Raw genomic sequence first — 19,009 nt, 5'->3', positions numbered from 1 at the left:
TTTGGCCATGATTACTACAAGTTTAGAAAGCTGGCTAGACTATTTTACCAATCTACAATTGTTAGCTGACATGGCTAATGAGTGACTCTCAGTGACTGATGAACAAGAGGAAAACTGCTGATGCACAGCCACATTTCGAAATTACACCTTGTGTATTCTACTATTCTAACTCTCCAAAAAAAAAAATATATATATATAAAAAAAATAATATATATATATATATATATATATACACACACACAGTGGGTATAGAAAGTCACCACCCCCTTTCAAAACGTTCAGCCTTTGTTGCCTAACAGCCTGAAATGAAAACCCATACAATTCGACTTTTTCCGGCTTTATTAACACACAGTAATCCACAATATCCAAGTGAAACTCTGAAAATTAATTAAAAGTAAAACAGTAAAATACCGTATTTGGATAAGTGAACACCCCCCTAGAATTGCAATTTTTAACTTGCTGAGGTATAACCAACCACCTTCCAGATCACAAATCGAGCTAATTTCTTAAATCTGTGATCAATTGTCATGACTTCGATTAGATCAGAATAAAACCAGTTGTTCATATAGGACTCCACTGCTTAGTAGTTCAATTCAAAGTAAATAATCCACTATGGGCGGAAATGTACTTTCAAAAGCTCTACGAGATAAAGATTTCAAAGGCTTTGTCTATCCCATCGGAGCACAGTTACGACCATTATTAAGTGGTTAAGGTGTATGGCACCACCCAGACCCTGCATAGATCAGGCCGTCCCTCCAAACTGGATGACCGAGCAAGGAGGAGACTGATCAGAGAGGCTACCAAGAAGCCAATGGTGACTCTGAAGGAGCTTCAGACCTTTATGGCAAAGACTGGTCAATGTGTGCATGTGACTACAATATCACAAGCGCTCCACAAATCTGGCCTCTATGGGAGGGTTGCATGAAAAAAACCACTCCTCACAAAAAGCCACATCAAGTCTCATTTGAGCTTTTCCAAAAAGCACATTGTAGATTCCCGAGGCCAAGTGGAAAAGGTGCTGTTGATTCATTGTCATGTTGAAAAGTGAACCATTTTCCCATTTTCAACTTCCTGGCAGAGGGTTGCAGGTTCTCCTCAATAATCTGTTGGTATTTTGCACTGACAAGTGCTCCAGTCCCTGCTGAAGAGAAACACCCCCACAACATGGGAAAATGGTTCACTTTTCAACATGACAATGACCCAATACACACCATGCAATTTGACTGAGCTTGAACGATTCTGCAAGGAAGAACAGGCAAATATTGCACAGTCTAGATGTGCAAAGTTAGTAGAGACATTTTCAAAGAGACTCATGGCTGTAATAAAGGTGGTTCCACCAAGTATTAACTTAGGGGAGTTCACTTATCCAAATAGGGTATTTTACTTTTAACACATTTTCAGAGTAAAAAAATAAATAATAATCACTTGGATATTGTGAGTTAGTGTGCGTAAATAAAGCCGGAAAAAGTCAGATTGTATTGAATGTGTTTTCATTTCAGGCTGTAAGGCAACCAAAGGTGAACATTTTGAAAGGGAGTGGTGACTTTCTATACCCACTGTATATAATGTTTTGGTCGGGGGCCACCTAGTGGCCAGGGGCCCTAAGCAACCGTTTAAGACACATGTTTAAGATCCTAAGTGACTGCTTAAGATGCAGATGCTGGCATCTGACCTGCAGCCCCACTACAGGTAGAGAGCACAGACTAGAGGTCAGCCTTTATAATATAATAGACATGCAAGACACATATATAATAGACACGCAAGAGACAGAGCACTCAGACATACATTACAAACCAACCTGGAAAGCATAGCTTATAGATTACTTAACCATGTACCTTGGGGTCAATAGGTGTCCCTACTTCACACCGACATGCATACTTTCTCATGTACAGAGAGAGTTATGAAAATAACTCCAAAAACACCACTTCAAGTCTGGGTGAGGGAAGAGAAAGTCTCTTATAGATTTTCCTCCTTTCACCATTTCTGTCTATACCCCATGCAATATCTGACCCTGGACAGTCAGTGAGTGACCCTGGATTACCTGCCAAGAGTTGGTAATCTCAGTCTGAGAAGGTTTGCCTCAAGTGCTCAAAGGGGAAGAGGAACAGTCAGATTTTCTGAACAGGCTTAGTGCGCCCTCTGCAGTTATGTTACATATCCTACACTCACAGTCCTCACAGTCATCACTGAATTCTTTTCTAACAGTATGTATGTAGCCTGTTACAAAGTACCACTTCACACATTAGGCCTACACCCCTACAGAATAAAACCTAACATCTATCCAAAACAAGAGACACACACCACATTTATTTTTAATTTATTTCCTTTAAAAAACGAGTGACTTTAAAATGTTTAACAGTAAGAAGAGAAAGCATGGACTTTGATCCTAAAGATAAAAAACATGAAATTGTTCTTACTTCACCACTGCCACATCACTATCATTAATTAACATGCCAACACAACTCACCCAACCATGATCTAATAAAGATAACATACTATTGAGCTGTGGTCTTAATTGATTTGATGATTTTAATTGTCAGTGAATGGTTAACATAAAGAACAATTCCTGATCAATTATTAATTGTATGCATCATATTCTTTGTGTGTAATGTGCATTGTGCAAAGGTGGATAAGGGAGAGGATTGGCTGGCTGAGTCAAAGTCCATTTTTGGGTTACTAGTGTCCATGTAACAGCCTCTACTTCATGTTGTAATCATATAGTAGCACGGCCTGGATGCACCAACACCATGTCAGGGGTGATAAACTCATTTTGCCCCAGGGGCCATATTCGGTCTTCAATGAGGTTCCGAGGGCTGCAATGAAAATGTGTTGTATTTCCTCACTGTGGTTATCAGGGAGCTGGACACAGTCAAGAAACTGCAGGTCCATTATTATTTTTTCCCCTAAAAAAAAATCATTTTACTCAAACCAACCGTGGGCTGGATTGGATGTGTGTGTGTGCCTGCATGTTTAGACCACACAGCTTTTTTTCCTCCTCTCTGGTTGAGTAGCTGGTGCTGCTTGGTCTGCTTCTCAGAGGCAGGTGTGGACAGGAGCCATGGGCATGCTGTGGGCAGACTCTATGGGCATGTCTGCACCCTCCCCGTGTCTGTACACCTCAGTGCCCGTCTGTGTGGGCACCAGAGGCACCACTGGCAGAGCTGTTGGAGAGAGACAGGCATCAGACTGGCATTACACACACTGAGACGGAAATTGCATGGCTTTTACTACAGGTCCATAACAGTACTCTTTCAGGACATTAAGTTACCGTTGGTGAGCTAATCCCCTAAAAAAAGACACTAAGGTGGTAATTATAGGAATATTAATGATGGGAGACAGACATCAACATCCCTCAGGTGAGCTCAGAGCTGTAGGGACTGAGCCTGACGACCAGGGCTGGTGAGAGGGCCCAGGTTCCTGTGACGTGAGGCTGGGTTAGAGGGCCTGAGACAAGGGGATCAGTCTGGGCCATGTGCCCCCTGTTGGGCCAGGCTGGCTCTGTGAGGGTGATTAAACACTGGGGACTGTGAGATCACTGTTTGTTATTCCTCTGTTTGACAGCGTGGGGGCATTACTCAGGTAGTCTCTTCCCACAGCTACCGTGGAGCACCATGAGGCTGGAGAGACAGACTATTACTTAGGAGGACCATGCTGCTTGGTGTTGTGAGGAGATCTCAGTGAAGCAAACCTGCTGACTCTGTCTGGGACACAGGCAGGAAACCAGCGTCTGAGGTTTCACGCACCTGCTGCACCGCTAAATACAGGTGTGTGTGTGTGTGTGTGTGTGTGTGTGTGTGTGTGTGTGTGTGTGTGTGTGTGTGTGTGTGTGTGTATAAAGGTGTCATACATGGTGATTATAATGTATTTGTTTGCTCTACAGTAGCTAGCTAAATGCATACTAGTACACAAAGTATATTGACTTGCCCATGGATGCATTTGGGGGTACTCACAGCTAGGGACAGGTAGGATGACTGATGTGAAGTTGCTAGGCAACCCGACATGGCCTCCTAGCAGGTCCTGAGACAAGGTGTGATCTTGCGGTTGGGGGAACGCCATTACATTTGAGATAGAATCTGAGGAGGACCAGAGAAGAGAATAGCTGTATACCACTACACTACTACACTGATCCAGTTACCATAACAGCTCAAAGGTTACCCTCATTACGAATACTCTCCAGTCAGTAATGAGAGCTCACCATGAAACAGTATGAAAACAACATAAGTGAAGACACAAAGCACAGTGCACAGATTAGATTGTGGGAATTGAAAGTTGACCTATTTTAGGTTGAATTGTTATTGACCTCTGTTGTTGATCTGTAAGGAAACCCAGTGAAAGTTAGTGGTATTCAGTTTGAGGGTTTTTACTGTAAGTATCTCTCCTCTGGAGCGTACCGTGCCCTGTGCGTTGTCCCAGGCCCCCAGTGGCCCCCTCCCCCAGCAGCATCTCCTGCAGCAGGCTGTCCACGCTGGGCTCCCCCAGGAGCCTGGCCAACTGCAGCGTCTCCACCATCTGCCAGGCCACACTTTGCAGGGGGGGCAGCATCAGCAGCAGCTCCCCAAAACGCCCCCGCTGCTCACAGGTGGCCTCGTCCAGCAGCACCTGGGCCTGGAAACGCAGCTGCCGCACTGTCTGAGGGGCCTCCAGCCCTGGGCAGTCTGAGAGACAGGGGGAGAGAGGTAGGGTTAATATTGCACTCAGAGAGAGAGAGAGAGAGAGTCATCAATCTACACACAATACCCCATAATGACAAAGCAAAAACAGGTATGTAGACATTTTTGCAAATGTATTAAAAATAAACAAATGAAATATCTCATTTACATCAGTATTCAGACCCTTTGCTATGAAACTCGAAATTGAGCTCAGGTGCATTCTGTTTACGTTAATCATTCTTGAGATATTTCTACAAATTGATTGGAGTTCACCTGTGGTAAATTCAATTGATTGGACATGATTTGGAAAGGTATACACCTGTCTTTATAAGGTCCCACAGTTGACAGTGCATGTCAGAGAAAAAAACCAAGCCATGAGGTTGAAGGAATTGTCCGTAGAGCTCCGAGACAGGATTGTGTCGAGGAACAGATCTGGGGAAGGGTACCAATAATGTTCTGCAGCATTGAAGGCACAGTGGCCTCCATCATTCTTAAATGGAAGAAGTTTGGAAACATCAAGACTCTTCCTAGAACTGTCCGCTCAGCCAAACTGAGCAATCGGGGGAGAAGGGCCTTGGTCAGGGAGGTGACCAAGAACCCGATGGTCACTCTGACAGAGCTCCAGAGTTCTTCTGTGGAGATGGGAGAACCTTCCGGAAGGACAACCATCTTTGCAGCACTCCACCAATCAGGCCTTTATGGTAGAGTGGCCAGACGGAAGCCACTCCTGACAGCCCGCTTGGAGTTTGCCAAAAAGCACCTAAAGGACTCTCAGACCATGAGAAACAAGATTCTCTGGGCTGATGAAACCAAGATCGAACTCTTTGGCCTGAATGCCAAGCGTCACATCCGGAGGAAACCTGGCACTATCCCTATGGTGAAGCATGGTGGTGGCAGCATCATGCTGTGGGGAGGTTTTTCAGCGGCAGGGACTGTGACACTAGTCAGGATCGAAGGAAAGATGAACGGAGCAAAGTACAGAGAGATCCTTGATGAAAACCTGCTCCAGAGCTCTCAGGACCTCAGACTGGGGCGAAGGTTAACCTTCCAACAGGACAACAACCCTAAGCACACAGCCAAAAATACAGTTGTGCCAATCTTGTAGTGTCATACCTAAGAAGACTTGAGGCTCTAATCGCTGCCAAAGGTGCTTCAACAAAGTACTGAGTAAAGGGTCTGATACTTATGTAAATGTTTTTGCTTTGTCATTATGGGGTATTGTGTGTAGATTGATGAGGGAAAAACAATTGAATACATTTTATAACAAGGCTATAACGTAACAAAATGTTAGAAAAAGTCTGAATACTTTCCGAATGCACTGTATGTACGTGTAGGCAGGGATTAGGAGAAAGTGACTGGTAGCAGGATTAATAATAATAATAATAGTAAATAGTATGGCAGCAGCATAAGTGGTGGTGGGTGCTTGGTGGTGTGTGTGTATGTGAGTTTATGTGTGTGGGTGCAAGAGTGTCAGTGTAGGCGCAATAGGTGGATATACATGTAAACAGGGCTGAAGAGTGACTGGAAGCAGGAATATATAAATACATGTGCTTATGGTAATATTCTAATGGTAATATATAGTGTACTGTACATGTACACAGGAGTAATGGTGACCAGTAGCAAGAGACATAGATAGATACTAATGGTAATAGCAATCAATAATCAATGAACAGCAGAGTAATGGTAGTAATAAAACTAATCAATACTCATTTTAGCAACAGCGTAGGTGTGAGGGGGAGCAGTAGTTGTTAGCCATTTAACAGTCTTATGGCCATGGGATGGAAACTGTTTAGGAGTCTTTTGGTTTGAGCCTTGATGCAAAGGTATCGCCTGCCGGACAGGAGCATTGAGAACAGTCCATGTCTCGGGTGGCTGCAGTCTTTGGCAATTTTTCAGGCCTTTCTCAGAGACCGTGTGGCATGTACTGTCACACCCTGATCCGTTTCACCTGTCTTTGTGCTTGCTTCCACCCCCCTCCAGGTGTCGCCCATCTTCCTCATTATCCCCAATGTATTTATGCCTGTGTTATCTGTTTGTCTGTTGCCAGTTTGTCATGTTCGTCCAGCCTACCAGCGTTTTCCCCCTTGCTCCTGTCTGTTTCTAGTTCCTGTTTTCTAGTTTTCCCGGTTTTGACCACTCTGCCTGCCATGACCCTGAGCATGCCTGCCGTTTCTGTACCTTGTCACACCACCCTGTATTATTGACCTCTGCCTGCCCTGACCCTGAGACTGCCTGCCGTTCTGTACCTTTTGGACTCTGAACTGGATTACTGACCTCCTCCCTGTAGGCTGTCTCATCAATGTTGGTGATCAGGCCTACCACCTTTGTGTCATCGGACAAACTTGATGATGGAGTTGGAGTCATGCGTGGCCACGCAATCATGGGAGAACAGGGAGTATAAGCACACCCCTGGGCGGCCCATGTGTTGAGGGTCTGCGTGGCGGGTTGAGTAACAGTGGTCTAGGACTTTAACGCCCCGAGTGGCGAAGGAGGCGTGTTGATAGAAGTTGGGCATCACGTGTCTTAGTGACGCGGAACTAAAATCACTGGCAACAAGAAAAGCAGCCTCCGGGTGCATGGTATCTTGCTTGTTTATAGCCTTGCCAGCTTGTTGTTGTTGTTGTTGTCCTGAGGTGGAATGTACCCTGAGTGTACAAAACATTAAGAACACCTTCTCTTTCCATGACATAGACTGACCAGGTGAATCCAGGTGAAACGTATGATCCCCTATTGATGTCACTTGTTAAATCCACTTCAATCAATGTAGATGAAGGGGAGGAGACTGGTTAAATAAATATTTTTAAGGGAGGGGGGGGTGCAAAACAATATTAGTTCTTATTGTTTTGTACACTCAGTATATACAGCAGTCACGATAACAGTCGTAGGTACACAAAGAGCCCAGGGCAGATGAATCCAAGTTGAAGTTGAACTCTGAATTGAGGTTATTAACTGCCGATCTGATGTTCAAAAGATTTCGTCAATCATAGGAATTTATAGACGCCAAAAGAATCACAAAATAGCAAAGTTGGGTCAGAGCACGCAAGACGGCAGCCATACAGTACGGCGCCATCTTCACATACAGTACACGAGAGACACTTACATGTACAGTATGCTTATACTGAGAGACAGAGTGAAGCCACTGTGAGATAAACAATTCCTACAACAGAGCACTGAGACAGAGAGAATGAATGGGAGATTAAGAGAGACAAATCCTCACGCTGCGGCCCTAGGAGAATAGAGAGAGATGGGATTGCTGTGGGGACATTATACAATATACTTCTTTACTAATTTAAATGCATTATGTGTAATAAACTAAGCAGAAATGATTAGAGAAAGGTTAGGTAAAGGTAGTAGGGCAGGGTCACACAGGACAGAGCTGAGCACACGTGCAGTGTGTTTATCTCTGTAGGTAGTCAGTCATCTGTGTCAGACTTGGCCTGATGCTGCTGTGTACTGCTGTGCCAGTTTGGCCAGTCAGTCTGTCAGACCGGTGGCCTGGCTCTGCTGTTGTAATCACCGCCTCAGGCCAACAGGCTGTAAAGTCCAGCAGCCAGTCACCTTTCCCTGCCAGGACCAGGACCTCGCCCAGATATTAATAGTTTCTCCCCAGAACACGATGAAACCTGTCCGCCAGGCCAGGACAAACCAACAGGGTGCCAAGGACAGAGCACAGAGAGCAGAGAGTAGAGACAGTCCCAGGAGAGAACAACTGTGAAATAAAAAGATTCCTGGCGAAAGTCTCTTCCTTTGTCTGAGGACAGAGGAGAGGTGAGAAGAGGTGAGGAGGGGGGAGGAGGGGCAGGGGGGTGGCTGGTGGCGACCAAAGGACTGACTGACCAGGACTGAAGAAGACTATGGTTTTAAGGCAGGCAAACTCGCTGTTGGTGATGTCCAGCTCTCTCAGAGGCTTGACCAGCTCCTCCAGGATCCGGGCAGCCACCCTGGACACCTCCACCTCAGCACCGCTCACTGGGATCACAAAGTAATTACCTGCAAACACAATCCACATATTAAATACTTACTTATGATATAAGTAAAGTAAAACTGTAAGTATAACTTTATACATTAGGTAAGTCTGCTTCCTTTATCAATATACACATATGGTAAAAGCAGCATAGCTAGTCGACATTACCAACATTGGGTAAATATTTTTTTTATTCTATAACAATGATGAGAGCACATCCCAGACTCAGCTGAAATCTATATATTTTACCCAGAAGGATAATGTCATTGTAAGGCAGGGAACGTTGAGCCACCCCTAGGATGAGGTGTTCAGCAGAGTGGGCTCGTAACAGGGATACCTGCACACAGACAAGACACAGCACATTGACAACACACAGCAGCCATTACACAGACAGCCCTCCCTGCAACGTGAGTATTCCAACAGCTAGTGATCCAAAACCCAACACAAAGACAGCTGGGCTGAATGTGACCGCCTGCTTAGACAGGTGCAGCTCACATGTTCATACAGACACATTAAGTAGGATAACATCCATAGTTCCATACCCTGTCGTCAACGGGGAGGCTGCAGAACTCGGGGATGCGCTTGGCCCACTGCACCAGCAGGAGGAGCTGCTGCTTCATGGACTCACACACGTCCCCCAAGCGCGCTATCTTCTTGCTGTTGATGTCACAGCTCATAGGGGAGGTCAGGGCTGGAAACTGAGAGTGGCACACAATAATGAGAGGTTCCACATTGGCCCTAGGTGTCAGTGTAATGTGAGAATGAAGAGAGGATTGGAGGAGATGGATGGGGCAGGGTGGAGGGGTGAGATGATGGGTGCTTGGACAATCGTGAAGGGCAGAGCAAGCAGAGGCAGGTAGGGTATTGGGTGGGGGAAAGGTCACTTCAGAGAATGGTGGTAATAGAGAATATAAGGGTGTAAGATGAGAAATGGATTTTGGATGTGTGTTGTTGGTGGGTCTGTCTCTGGAACAATACTATTGGATGGTGATCAAAGCCCCTTCAGCACACATCTCACATTGAGGAGACATCGCATGAAAACTTGACCCAAATGGAAAACAGCCTGGCCAAATTTTGTGGTTCATTTGTCAATCATCCAATTAATTTCTGCCGCATTCCTTTCGCATGCAAAGAGGATATCTGGTTGTTATTATGTATTTGAAGCCAATTGAACGCTGGCACACAATCCAAGCCCAGGCACTGCCATTAAATAGGACTGCTGTGATCAGATGTGAGTCTCTCTGGGTAATTTGGCAATTTCTAAGAAGTAACTGAATCCAGCCTGCAGCTAGAATCTCCAGGGGACGTTAATGGCCGGCTGTCTAAAGTGCAGCCTGTATCCTCTCCATCTCTAGCCCTGCCACTGCTGTGTTCCTGAGAAACAGATAAGGGGCTCTACTCTGGGCTGGATGGGAAATGGAAGCCTCTGGAGCACTTTGTGGCTGTGAATAGGGAGAAGTTTTATAGTGACAATCTCTTACCTGATGCATGCTGGCCTCTGCCTGTAGCAGTACGCTGATGGACAGAGTGCCCAGCCCCTGTCCCTCTCCTCTACGGCTGCTGATGCGGTCCCGCTCGTTCTGCACGGCTGGAAATAAAAGAATAGGAGGGAGGGAGAGTCCGTGGATTTCTTGTGTTCACTGTTTTACTTGGACGAAGTATACTCAATGGAGGGGTAATGTTGTAATTACAGCATACACCTACACTGAACAGAAATCTAAACACAATACCTAAAGTGTTTCATGTTTCATGATCTGAAATTAAAGATCCCAGAAATGTTCCATACGCACAAAAAGCGTATTTCTCTCAAATGTTGTGCACAAATTTCTTTACATCCCTGTTAGTGAGCATTTATCCTTTGCCAAGATAATCCATTCGCCTGACAGGTGTGGCATATCAAGAAGATGATTAAACGGCATGCTCATTACACAGGTGCACCTTGTGCTGAGGACAATAAAAGGCAACTTTAAAATGTGCAGTTTTATCACACAACACAATGCCACAGATGTCTCAAGTTTTGAGGGAGTGTGCAATTGGCATGCTGACTGCAGGAATGTCTACCAGAGCTGTTGCCAGATAATTTAATGTTAATTTCTCTACCATAAGCCACCTCCAACGTTGTTTTAGAGAATTTGGCAGTATGTCCAACTGGCCTCACAAACGCAGACCACGTGTATGGTGTCATGTGGGCGAGCGGTTTTCTGATGTCAACGTTATGAACAGAGTGTCCCATGATGGCGGTGGGGTTATGGTATGGGCAAGTATAAGGTATGGACAACGAACACAATTGCATGTTATCGATGGCAATTTGAATGCACAGAGATACCGTGACAAGATGCTGAGGCCCATTGTGAGGCAATTTTTATTTCAAGGTATCTGTAACCAACAGATGCATATATGTATTCCCAGTCATGTGAAATCCATAGATTAGGGCCTAATGAATTTATTTCAATTGACTGACTTCCTTATATGAACTGTAACTCAGTAAAATCTTTGAAATTGTTGTATCTTGCGTTACTAATTTTTGTTATACATTTAATTTTGACACTCATCTGTATTGAGACTATTTCAGAGCAAATTCAATTTCCAAATTCCCCATTGTATGAAAAGTAACATCTCTAATTTTGATTCTGATTCTGCCAACATATTAAACCTGACTATGTAATTAGGCAAAGGAAGGCATGATGGGAGTCAGTACAGGGACAGTACAGGGCCTGATGATTGGGATTGTGTCTGACAGAGGAGAATGTCTCATAGTGACCTCTGTGCCTGTGTCATTACAATGGATGACCTCAGCCTGATTTCAGTCTGCTCCACAAAGTCAGACAACAAGCCCCAGTCTGAGAGCAATCAGTCACCACAGCTGACCTCTCAGCAGCCAATCAGGACCCTATTAATCAAACTGGAGCTGCAGAGACAGAGAGAGAGAGAGACCTCTGCCTTGGATACATGGCCGTGGGTGATGATGTCACAAATTAGTCCTCCATGGAGCATAACATAAGTGAAGTGATAGATTGAAAGTGGCTGTGGACATTCAGCAAGGAGAATAGGAGGAGTACAATTAATGATCGTTGTCAAAAATGGTTTGTTAGAATTTGTTGTCTGGATTAATGTACAATTGAAACACATTAAACTAAAGGCTTATACACATTTTCAAAATGGCATGTTCTGATATTTTGTGGCATAGTTTTGCTTTTTACTAAATGCTATGCTGAGTGGTCTGCAAAATTAATATGGCAAATGTTTGAATCTTTCTCCCTGACCATCACTAAGGGGGCTCAGCTTAGCTTCAGTTTCTCTCTTACGTAACATTCCTCTGGAATGAGGGCTCAGCAAAGAGAGGTATTTCTCTCTTGAAAAAGCCAGAACGAATATTTGCCCATGCTCTGCCATGTTAATTATTCATGTGATGGGCCATTCACGTATCCTCTAATCCCGTCTCTCTCTCCTGGTTATCTGCGGCAGCCAGTGGAAGATAAGGTCTACAGTGCACACTACAAACAGCCACTCACTCAGTATTGCTCAAGAGAGCGGCATGTTGATCTTGTTGCTTTTCCCCCACAGTAAGTGGTGCATACACTCTTAGAAAAAAGGGTTCCAAAAGGGTTTTTAGGCTGTCCCCATAGGAGAACCCTTTTTGGTTCCATGTAGAGGGTTCTACCAGGAACCAAAACGTTTTCTTCAAAGGGTTCTCCTATGGGTAGCGCCAAAGAACCATTTTAGGTTCTAGAAACCCTGCACATCGACTTGGTACTGTTACCCCGTGTATTTATTCTTTGTGTTATTAGCTTTCTAATATTCTGTTGTTTATGAAGCATGTGACAAATAAAATTTGATTTGATTTGAGATAGCACCTTGTAGACCATACCCCACTCACTACCCCTGCCTGAGCCTCCACTACCCACCCCCGCCTGGCGTGCCTGCCAACCCCAATGCCCCCCTTGGCGTTGGACATGGTTATGCAATGTGGGTAAATATTGTGATTTGTCAACGTGCATATATGCTTATGACTTTAAGAACAAAATGCAGTGTGTGTATGTGCGTGTGTGCTGGCAGGCTTTAAAAAAATATCTTTTGAATTAATAATGTGGCAATGAATTGTGTAATTACTTTGTAGTGTGGTGCCATACAGTATGTAAAATCTATGTCATGATTAAACAACAAACCATCTCTCTCACCTTCCTTTCTCATGCCTGCTCGAAAACATTTCCGAAGCCTGCAGTAACGGCATTGGTTTCTCTTGTCTTTGTCCACAACACATTGCCTGCTGAACCTGCCGACACACACACACACACACACACACACACACACACACACACACACACACACACACACACACACACACACACACACACACACACACACACACACACACACACACACACACACACACACACACACACACACACACACACACAATTAGATAAACTTCAATACAAGACAACAGTTGTAAGATTCTGTAACACACATTCAGACACAAGTCTCACACTATGGGCTTCTGTAATTGTGATGGTGTCAGATCAGTGCTGTACAATTTCTGTGTTGGGGGCATACACATGTTCAGACAGGCTCCTAGCACTTAGTTCCAGACATATAACCACCTTTCATTGAAACCTGCGAAATGACAACTCCTATAGTCTATACAGTGTGGTAAAATCGACTTCTCACATGTGAGAGAGTAAAACGCATCACACCATTGACTTGGAGTCTTCAATCACTGTATTAAGGTTATTGTCTCTTTGTCTGAACAAAACCCAGAGACTATGACACAGAAGTTGGCTTTCTATTCTTGGCCAATGCAACTCTCATACTTTCACTTGACAATGGATGTGGTTGAGAACTGTACCACCAGAAAAGTAATCAGTTATTGAGATGGGTTTGAACACTGTGAATGGAAGTACTTTACCAGAATTTCAGCTACATTTTTTTACCAGCTGCCCTAGTCGTTGGCAGTAAATTTGCCTCTGTATTGTCATGTGGGTCGGAGGTGGACAATAGTGCGCCTAATAATAATTCCAATGATCTGCAGTTCTAACAGAACCTTAGTGGTATCTCAAATGACACCCTATTTCCCATTTAGTGCCTTATTGTTATGTCTCAGGTCAAAAGTAGCGCACTATATGGGGATCCAGCCTGGTCTCATAGACTAGACGTAACATAGTAATTGTAAATCCGGGACACTGAAATTAGTATGATACAGTATGTTACATTTGGCATGGTTACATAAGACAGATGGTAAACTTAAAGTAGGGTGGTTGGTTGAGGTGGATGGGTGGGTGTATAACGCGAATGTCTAGCAACCCAAAGGTTGCGAGTTTGAATCTCATCACGAACAACTTTAGCATTTTAGCTAATTAGCAACTTTTCAACTAACTACTTTTTAGCTACTTTGCAACTACTTAGCATGTTAGCTAACTCTTCCCCTAACCCTTTTAGCTAACATTTCTACTAACCCTAACCTTCACCCTTTTAACCCTAGCCATTTAACCTAGTCCTAAACTTAACCTTAAACCTAACCACCAAGTTGAAATTGGCCCGTGCAACCCAAGGTTTAATATCAGCATAAACAGAAACCCTCTTAAACCTAACCACCAACCCCTAGCTTATGCTACTGTTAGCCACCTAGCCACCTAGCTAGAATTCATAACATCTCATATGTTTAGCAAATTCGTAACATATTGTACATTTTTCAAATTGTAATTCGTAACATTTAATACTAAATGGGTGATGGACATCCACAAATGAATACATACCATACAAACCGAACCGTAACATATCATATTAAATGGAGTGTTGTGGATTTATTTACAGAATAATACGTAATGCTGTGAGAACAGGTTGGATCAGATAAAAAAAATAGGGCACTATATTGGGAATAGGGTGTCATTTGAGATGTGGTCCTCTTTTTCAGTGACCTGTGTGGTGATGAGTCTCACCTGCAGGTGTAGGCGTGGTTCTTCCTGACGCTCCTCCTGAAGAAGCCCTTGCAGCCGTCGCAGCTGGAAGCACCGTAGTGTTTACCTGTGGCCCTGTCTGCACATATGGAACACACGCTCCCATTGGTCTGTGGCAGCAGAGGGGCAGGCTCCGGCATCATCAACTCTGTCAGTCAATCACAATAAAATTATTGAGATTCATACACTACAGCACACTGGAGGTCTGATGTGTAGCTACTGCATGTGTTGAATTGACTCTTGACACTTGGGGACAGACATGCGAGGATGTCTATTACTGATGACCTCAGGCTAACATTAGAAAGCTTTGGAGATGCACAATGGAATATTGGTCTTTTAGGACACGGTTCTACTTTTACAGAGGGGCCCCCATTGTTGATGAGTAAGTAAACATCTCCAAGCCTTGCTAATAAGCCCCAACAGCGTCTGCAGAGAGCGGATCACTCAGCTGAGAGATTGTCAACGCTGTGTGACGGCAGATAAGCACGATTACAGAGTGAATAATTAATCAACGCCATCATCAGCTAAGGTGATTATTGAATCCCTGTTCATTCCACCTCTGTGAAGGGAAATAACCTTGTGCTGCACATAAAAAAGCACAACATTCAAAGGCAGAAATGTGTTAATTGTGCGCTTATAGGGCTGTAAGAATAATGGCAGAGCTGTGTTGTTCCCCAGGTCTGATGAGGTTTGGAGGGGGTAATAAAAGCAGGGTTATAGGTAGAGATATCACTGGTGTATGTTGCTGCCAGACTCACAGGCCCTCAGAGGACCACTGCTGCTTATTACTCAGAGGAAGAGGAAACTCCCCATTTAATTAAAGCAGATTCAGGTCAGTGGCAAAGACAAAGTCCACTGGCTAATTTTACACTGGGAGCTCCGTTTTAATTCAATCTCCCTCAATGTTGCTCTAAATTGTGTCCTGTCAGTGTTCGATTGCTGCAGGATTGTCTCTCTTAAAACCACTGACCGTCGAATATACTCTGTTGGTGTAGTGTTTGTGCAGTCACAGGGACAATGCCCCCAGGCTGTAATGTATTTAAATTGCACACTTAGAGTTGGGAGACTGAGCAGCCAGGGATAACAATTTAACATGCAGAATGCTTTCTGTGGTCAAAGATCAGTTCGATTGAATTAAGAGATTAGAACACATCTGCCACACAGCTATCTGCATTGGAGAGCAGTCTGCTGGTAAAGCATCTCCTTAAAAGTGCCAAAGAAAGGACCTGATTCAGCAGAACAGACTCCTAATGATGATAATGATACATTCAAATTAGATTATAAGGGAAAGCAGAAGAGGAGGGAGGTCTTTAGATCCCTCTCAGTATTGTCGGGAGTAATGACCGTTGTATTCACACTATTTTGTGGAATGTCATTTTATCCATGAGAAAATGGTCTTACAAATTCCTGTGTGCAATGAGAGCTACATTGTAAATCGCTGAGAGTACTTTTTAAAACCATGTTTTTCCAAGGGCACTGGGTCTCTTTTTGTAAGCCTGGTTTTCTTTCCAGCTGAATGGAAAGAACAGGTTTTAAAAAGTTACCAAGATCTACTCATGAATTTGAACTTATAAAAATGAATGGATATTCGATATTTTATATTATTTGAATGTCCTTCGAATATCATACAAAAACCCTCCCTCAAATGTCAGACCAGTGTTTTGGTATTGTTGTGCACCAGTCTATGAGTGAAAGACAGACAGGTAAAGGTGTCATTATACCAGACGTACCTGTCTCTACAGGAAACACCCTGAGGTTGTCAAACTCCAGCATGGTGTAGGAGGGGTCAAGGGTGGTACTGTAGTCTGTGGAGTCCAGATCCAGCACGTTCCCTGACAGCTTCATGGTTCTGGTCACTGCTTCAGGAGGCCACACTAGGCCCAAAACAAAAGTCTGATTTATATGAGCAAAGGAATCAGAACAGGCTGCTGCACGATCTTCCTCTTCAGTTCACCACTCTGTTACAAAATTAGCCACTTTTTCAGCACAATCACTTAATTCCTCTCTGTGTCTTCCTGATTGTCTAGCTCAGGTAAATCAATGTGTTGTCATTCTCTGTGACACCGCTATTCCTCCACTCGGTCACAGGCCTCCAAAGTCCTGGTTCCTGTCCTGTGCTGATATTTTCCTTGGCCCAGTGAATCATGTGCACCTTTTAGATTCTTCCTTTTCTCATCCCAGTATTCCTGGCAGGCAGTTCTTACTCAGGTTGTATAACAGAACAAGTTATCCAGTATGTATTTAGCTGGTAGCTAATGTTCCAGATCAGTGTGACAGATGCCAAACAGCCTTCCAATGAGGGAAAGAGAGAGACACTGAGATTTGGCCCACTGTCTGTTTGCGACTCTCTTATCAGAGTAGAGTATAATAAAGGTGAGGGTTCAGATGGAGGCAGGTAAACATGACTCACTGGGAAGAGAAAAAACAGCCGATACAGTCAATGAGCTACGTTATCTTAATCACTTCTACGGCTGAGTAAAAAAGGGCAGCAAAAACTAAAGTATATGATCAGATCAAAGGTCATCATTACAGTGTGTTATCAGTTACTGCAGGTCAGTTGAGAATGGTATTTGAGTACCGCTGATCAATGTTTGATATTTGTAATTTCAGTAGACTTCTATGGACAAAAGATGCCAGATTCTCAAGTTTTAGTGTTATTGTAACTGGACGAGAGAGTTTGCCATATTTCACCACTGGGGGCAGAGTTTTCTAGTTCCACCGGTCTGCACTCTACTCTGTTTCACAACGGGGAGGGCCTTCTTTCTTCACCTTTGCCCATGTGGAGAGCATGCCATCAGCTGTTTGGAGGTATTGATCAGAGGTAGAGTGATAACGTGTTTGCAAATAAAACTATACCTCCCCTGGGCCCCTTTATACAGATAGTGAATGCACTGTAGATAGCCTTTCTCTCTGACTTGTCTCTACATAAAACACAGGTTCAAAGCAGTGGAGGGTCATCTATGTCAAGCTACAATATAGTGACATTAGTATCTTCACAAAGCCACTTTGTGGTCTATCTACTGTTCTAGTAATGGAGTAACATAATAATATAAAGCACCATATTAACAATCATTTAATATTGTTTTTAGATTATTAGGAAAGAAATGTGAAACAAAGCAGTGGACAGTAAAGTTCAACATGTATTTTTCACTTTGAGTATCCAAAAATGGACAGAGATCTCATATTAATGTCCTTCATTTTTAATAGAGTAAATTCCCAGACATCTATAAAAATGGATGTCTGGGTTGAAGAAGTAAAGAAATAAAAAATATGAGCCAAATCCTTTGTGTGCAAGAAATCAATAGTCTGTCTTATATTATAACTGAACAATAATCAATAGTCTGTCTTATATTATAACTGAACAATAATCAATAGTCTGTCTTATATTATACCTGAACAATAATCAATAGTCTGTCTTATATTATAACTGAACAATAATCAATAGTCTGTCTTATATTATAACTGAACAATAATCAATAGTCTGTCTTATATTATACCTGAACAATAATCAATAGTCTGTCTTATATTATAACTGAACAATAATCAATAGTCTGTCTTATATTATAACTGAACAATAATCAATAGTCTGTCTTATATTATACCTGAACAATAATCAATAGTCTGTCTTATATTATAACTGAACAATAATCAATAGTCTGTCTTATATTATAACTGAACAATAATCAATAGTCTGTCTTATATTATAACTGAACAATAATCAATAGTCTGTCTTATATTATACCTGAACAATAATCAATAGTCTGTCTTATATTATAACTGAACAATAATCAATAGTCTGTCTTATATTATAACTGAACAATAATCAATAGTCTGTCTTATATTATAACTGAACAAATTGAGCATGCTAATGTTAACATTACCTCCACATCAGCGGAGGCTGCTGAGGGGAGGATGGCTCATAATAATGGCTGGAATGGAGTCAATGGAACGGTATGAACCACATGGAAACCACGTCGTTGATGTGGTTGATACCATTCCATTTACTCCATTCCAGACATTATTATGAGCCATCCTCCCCTCAGCAGCCTCCACTGCTCCACATGGCAGAGACGATACGATGATGACGACAAGTTTATACAGTCTACAGTGCATTCAATACACTAGCAAACTTCTCAGCTCCCCCACTAACATTCCATAGTCATACTGGGACCATTTTACCCTTCCTGGGCTGGGACACTTCCTGGCCATCTGCAGAGGAGACAGATGTGCGAATCTGCAGAATATTCTGGACCTTCAGTACGTGAAACATTGTGTGTAGAATAAAGGATAGGAGAGTGAGGAGTTTGGAAAGAATGAAAGACATAGAGAAATGTGAACGTGGCCATATGATATTTTTTACAAATTATAACAAATTATATGTCAGACCACATATGAGCTTTTCCAGGAGCAATATCCATCATGCTTTGGTGTAATGGGATTTC

The 19,009-nt window shown here is 43.1% G+C and overlaps 1 protein-coding gene across 2 annotated transcripts; it reads right to left on the bottom strand.

Moving 5' to 3' along the window:
- Positions 1-2,300: 2,300 nt before the first annotated feature.
- Positions 2,301-16,919, bottom strand: LOC106587325 (hepatocyte nuclear factor 4-beta). 2 transcript variants are annotated; one of them, XM_014175610.2, is made up of 10 exons: positions 16,298-16,919; positions 14,550-14,646; positions 12,792-12,886; positions 10,095-10,201; positions 9,156-9,311; positions 8,863-8,950; positions 8,487-8,639; positions 4,392-4,655; positions 3,951-4,073; positions 2,301-3,161 (listed from the first exon to the last, which is right to left on the bottom strand). In XM_014175610.2, the coding sequence occupies exons 1-10, from the start codon at positions 16,410-16,412 to the stop codon at positions 3,034-3,036; spliced, it is 1,326 nt and encodes a 441-aa protein (XP_014031085.1). In that variant the 5' UTR covers positions 16,413-16,919; the 3' UTR covers positions 2,301-3,033. The 2 variants fall into 2 exon arrangements, with proteins under 2 accessions (XP_014031085.1, XP_014031084.1); XM_014175609.2 differs by having other exon boundaries at positions 14,550-14,715; positions 16,298-16,916.
- Positions 16,920-19,009: the final 2,090 nt, after the last annotated feature.

This window comes from Salmo salar, chromosome ssa11 (genome assembly GCF_905237065.1).
Source record: "Salmo salar chromosome ssa11, Ssal_v3.1, whole genome shotgun sequence".
NCBI lineage: Eukaryota > Metazoa > Chordata > Actinopteri > Salmoniformes > Salmonidae > Salmo > Salmo salar.
Note: the sequence above shows the minus strand (reverse complement) of the source record. Positions and strands in the feature narration are given on the sequence as shown.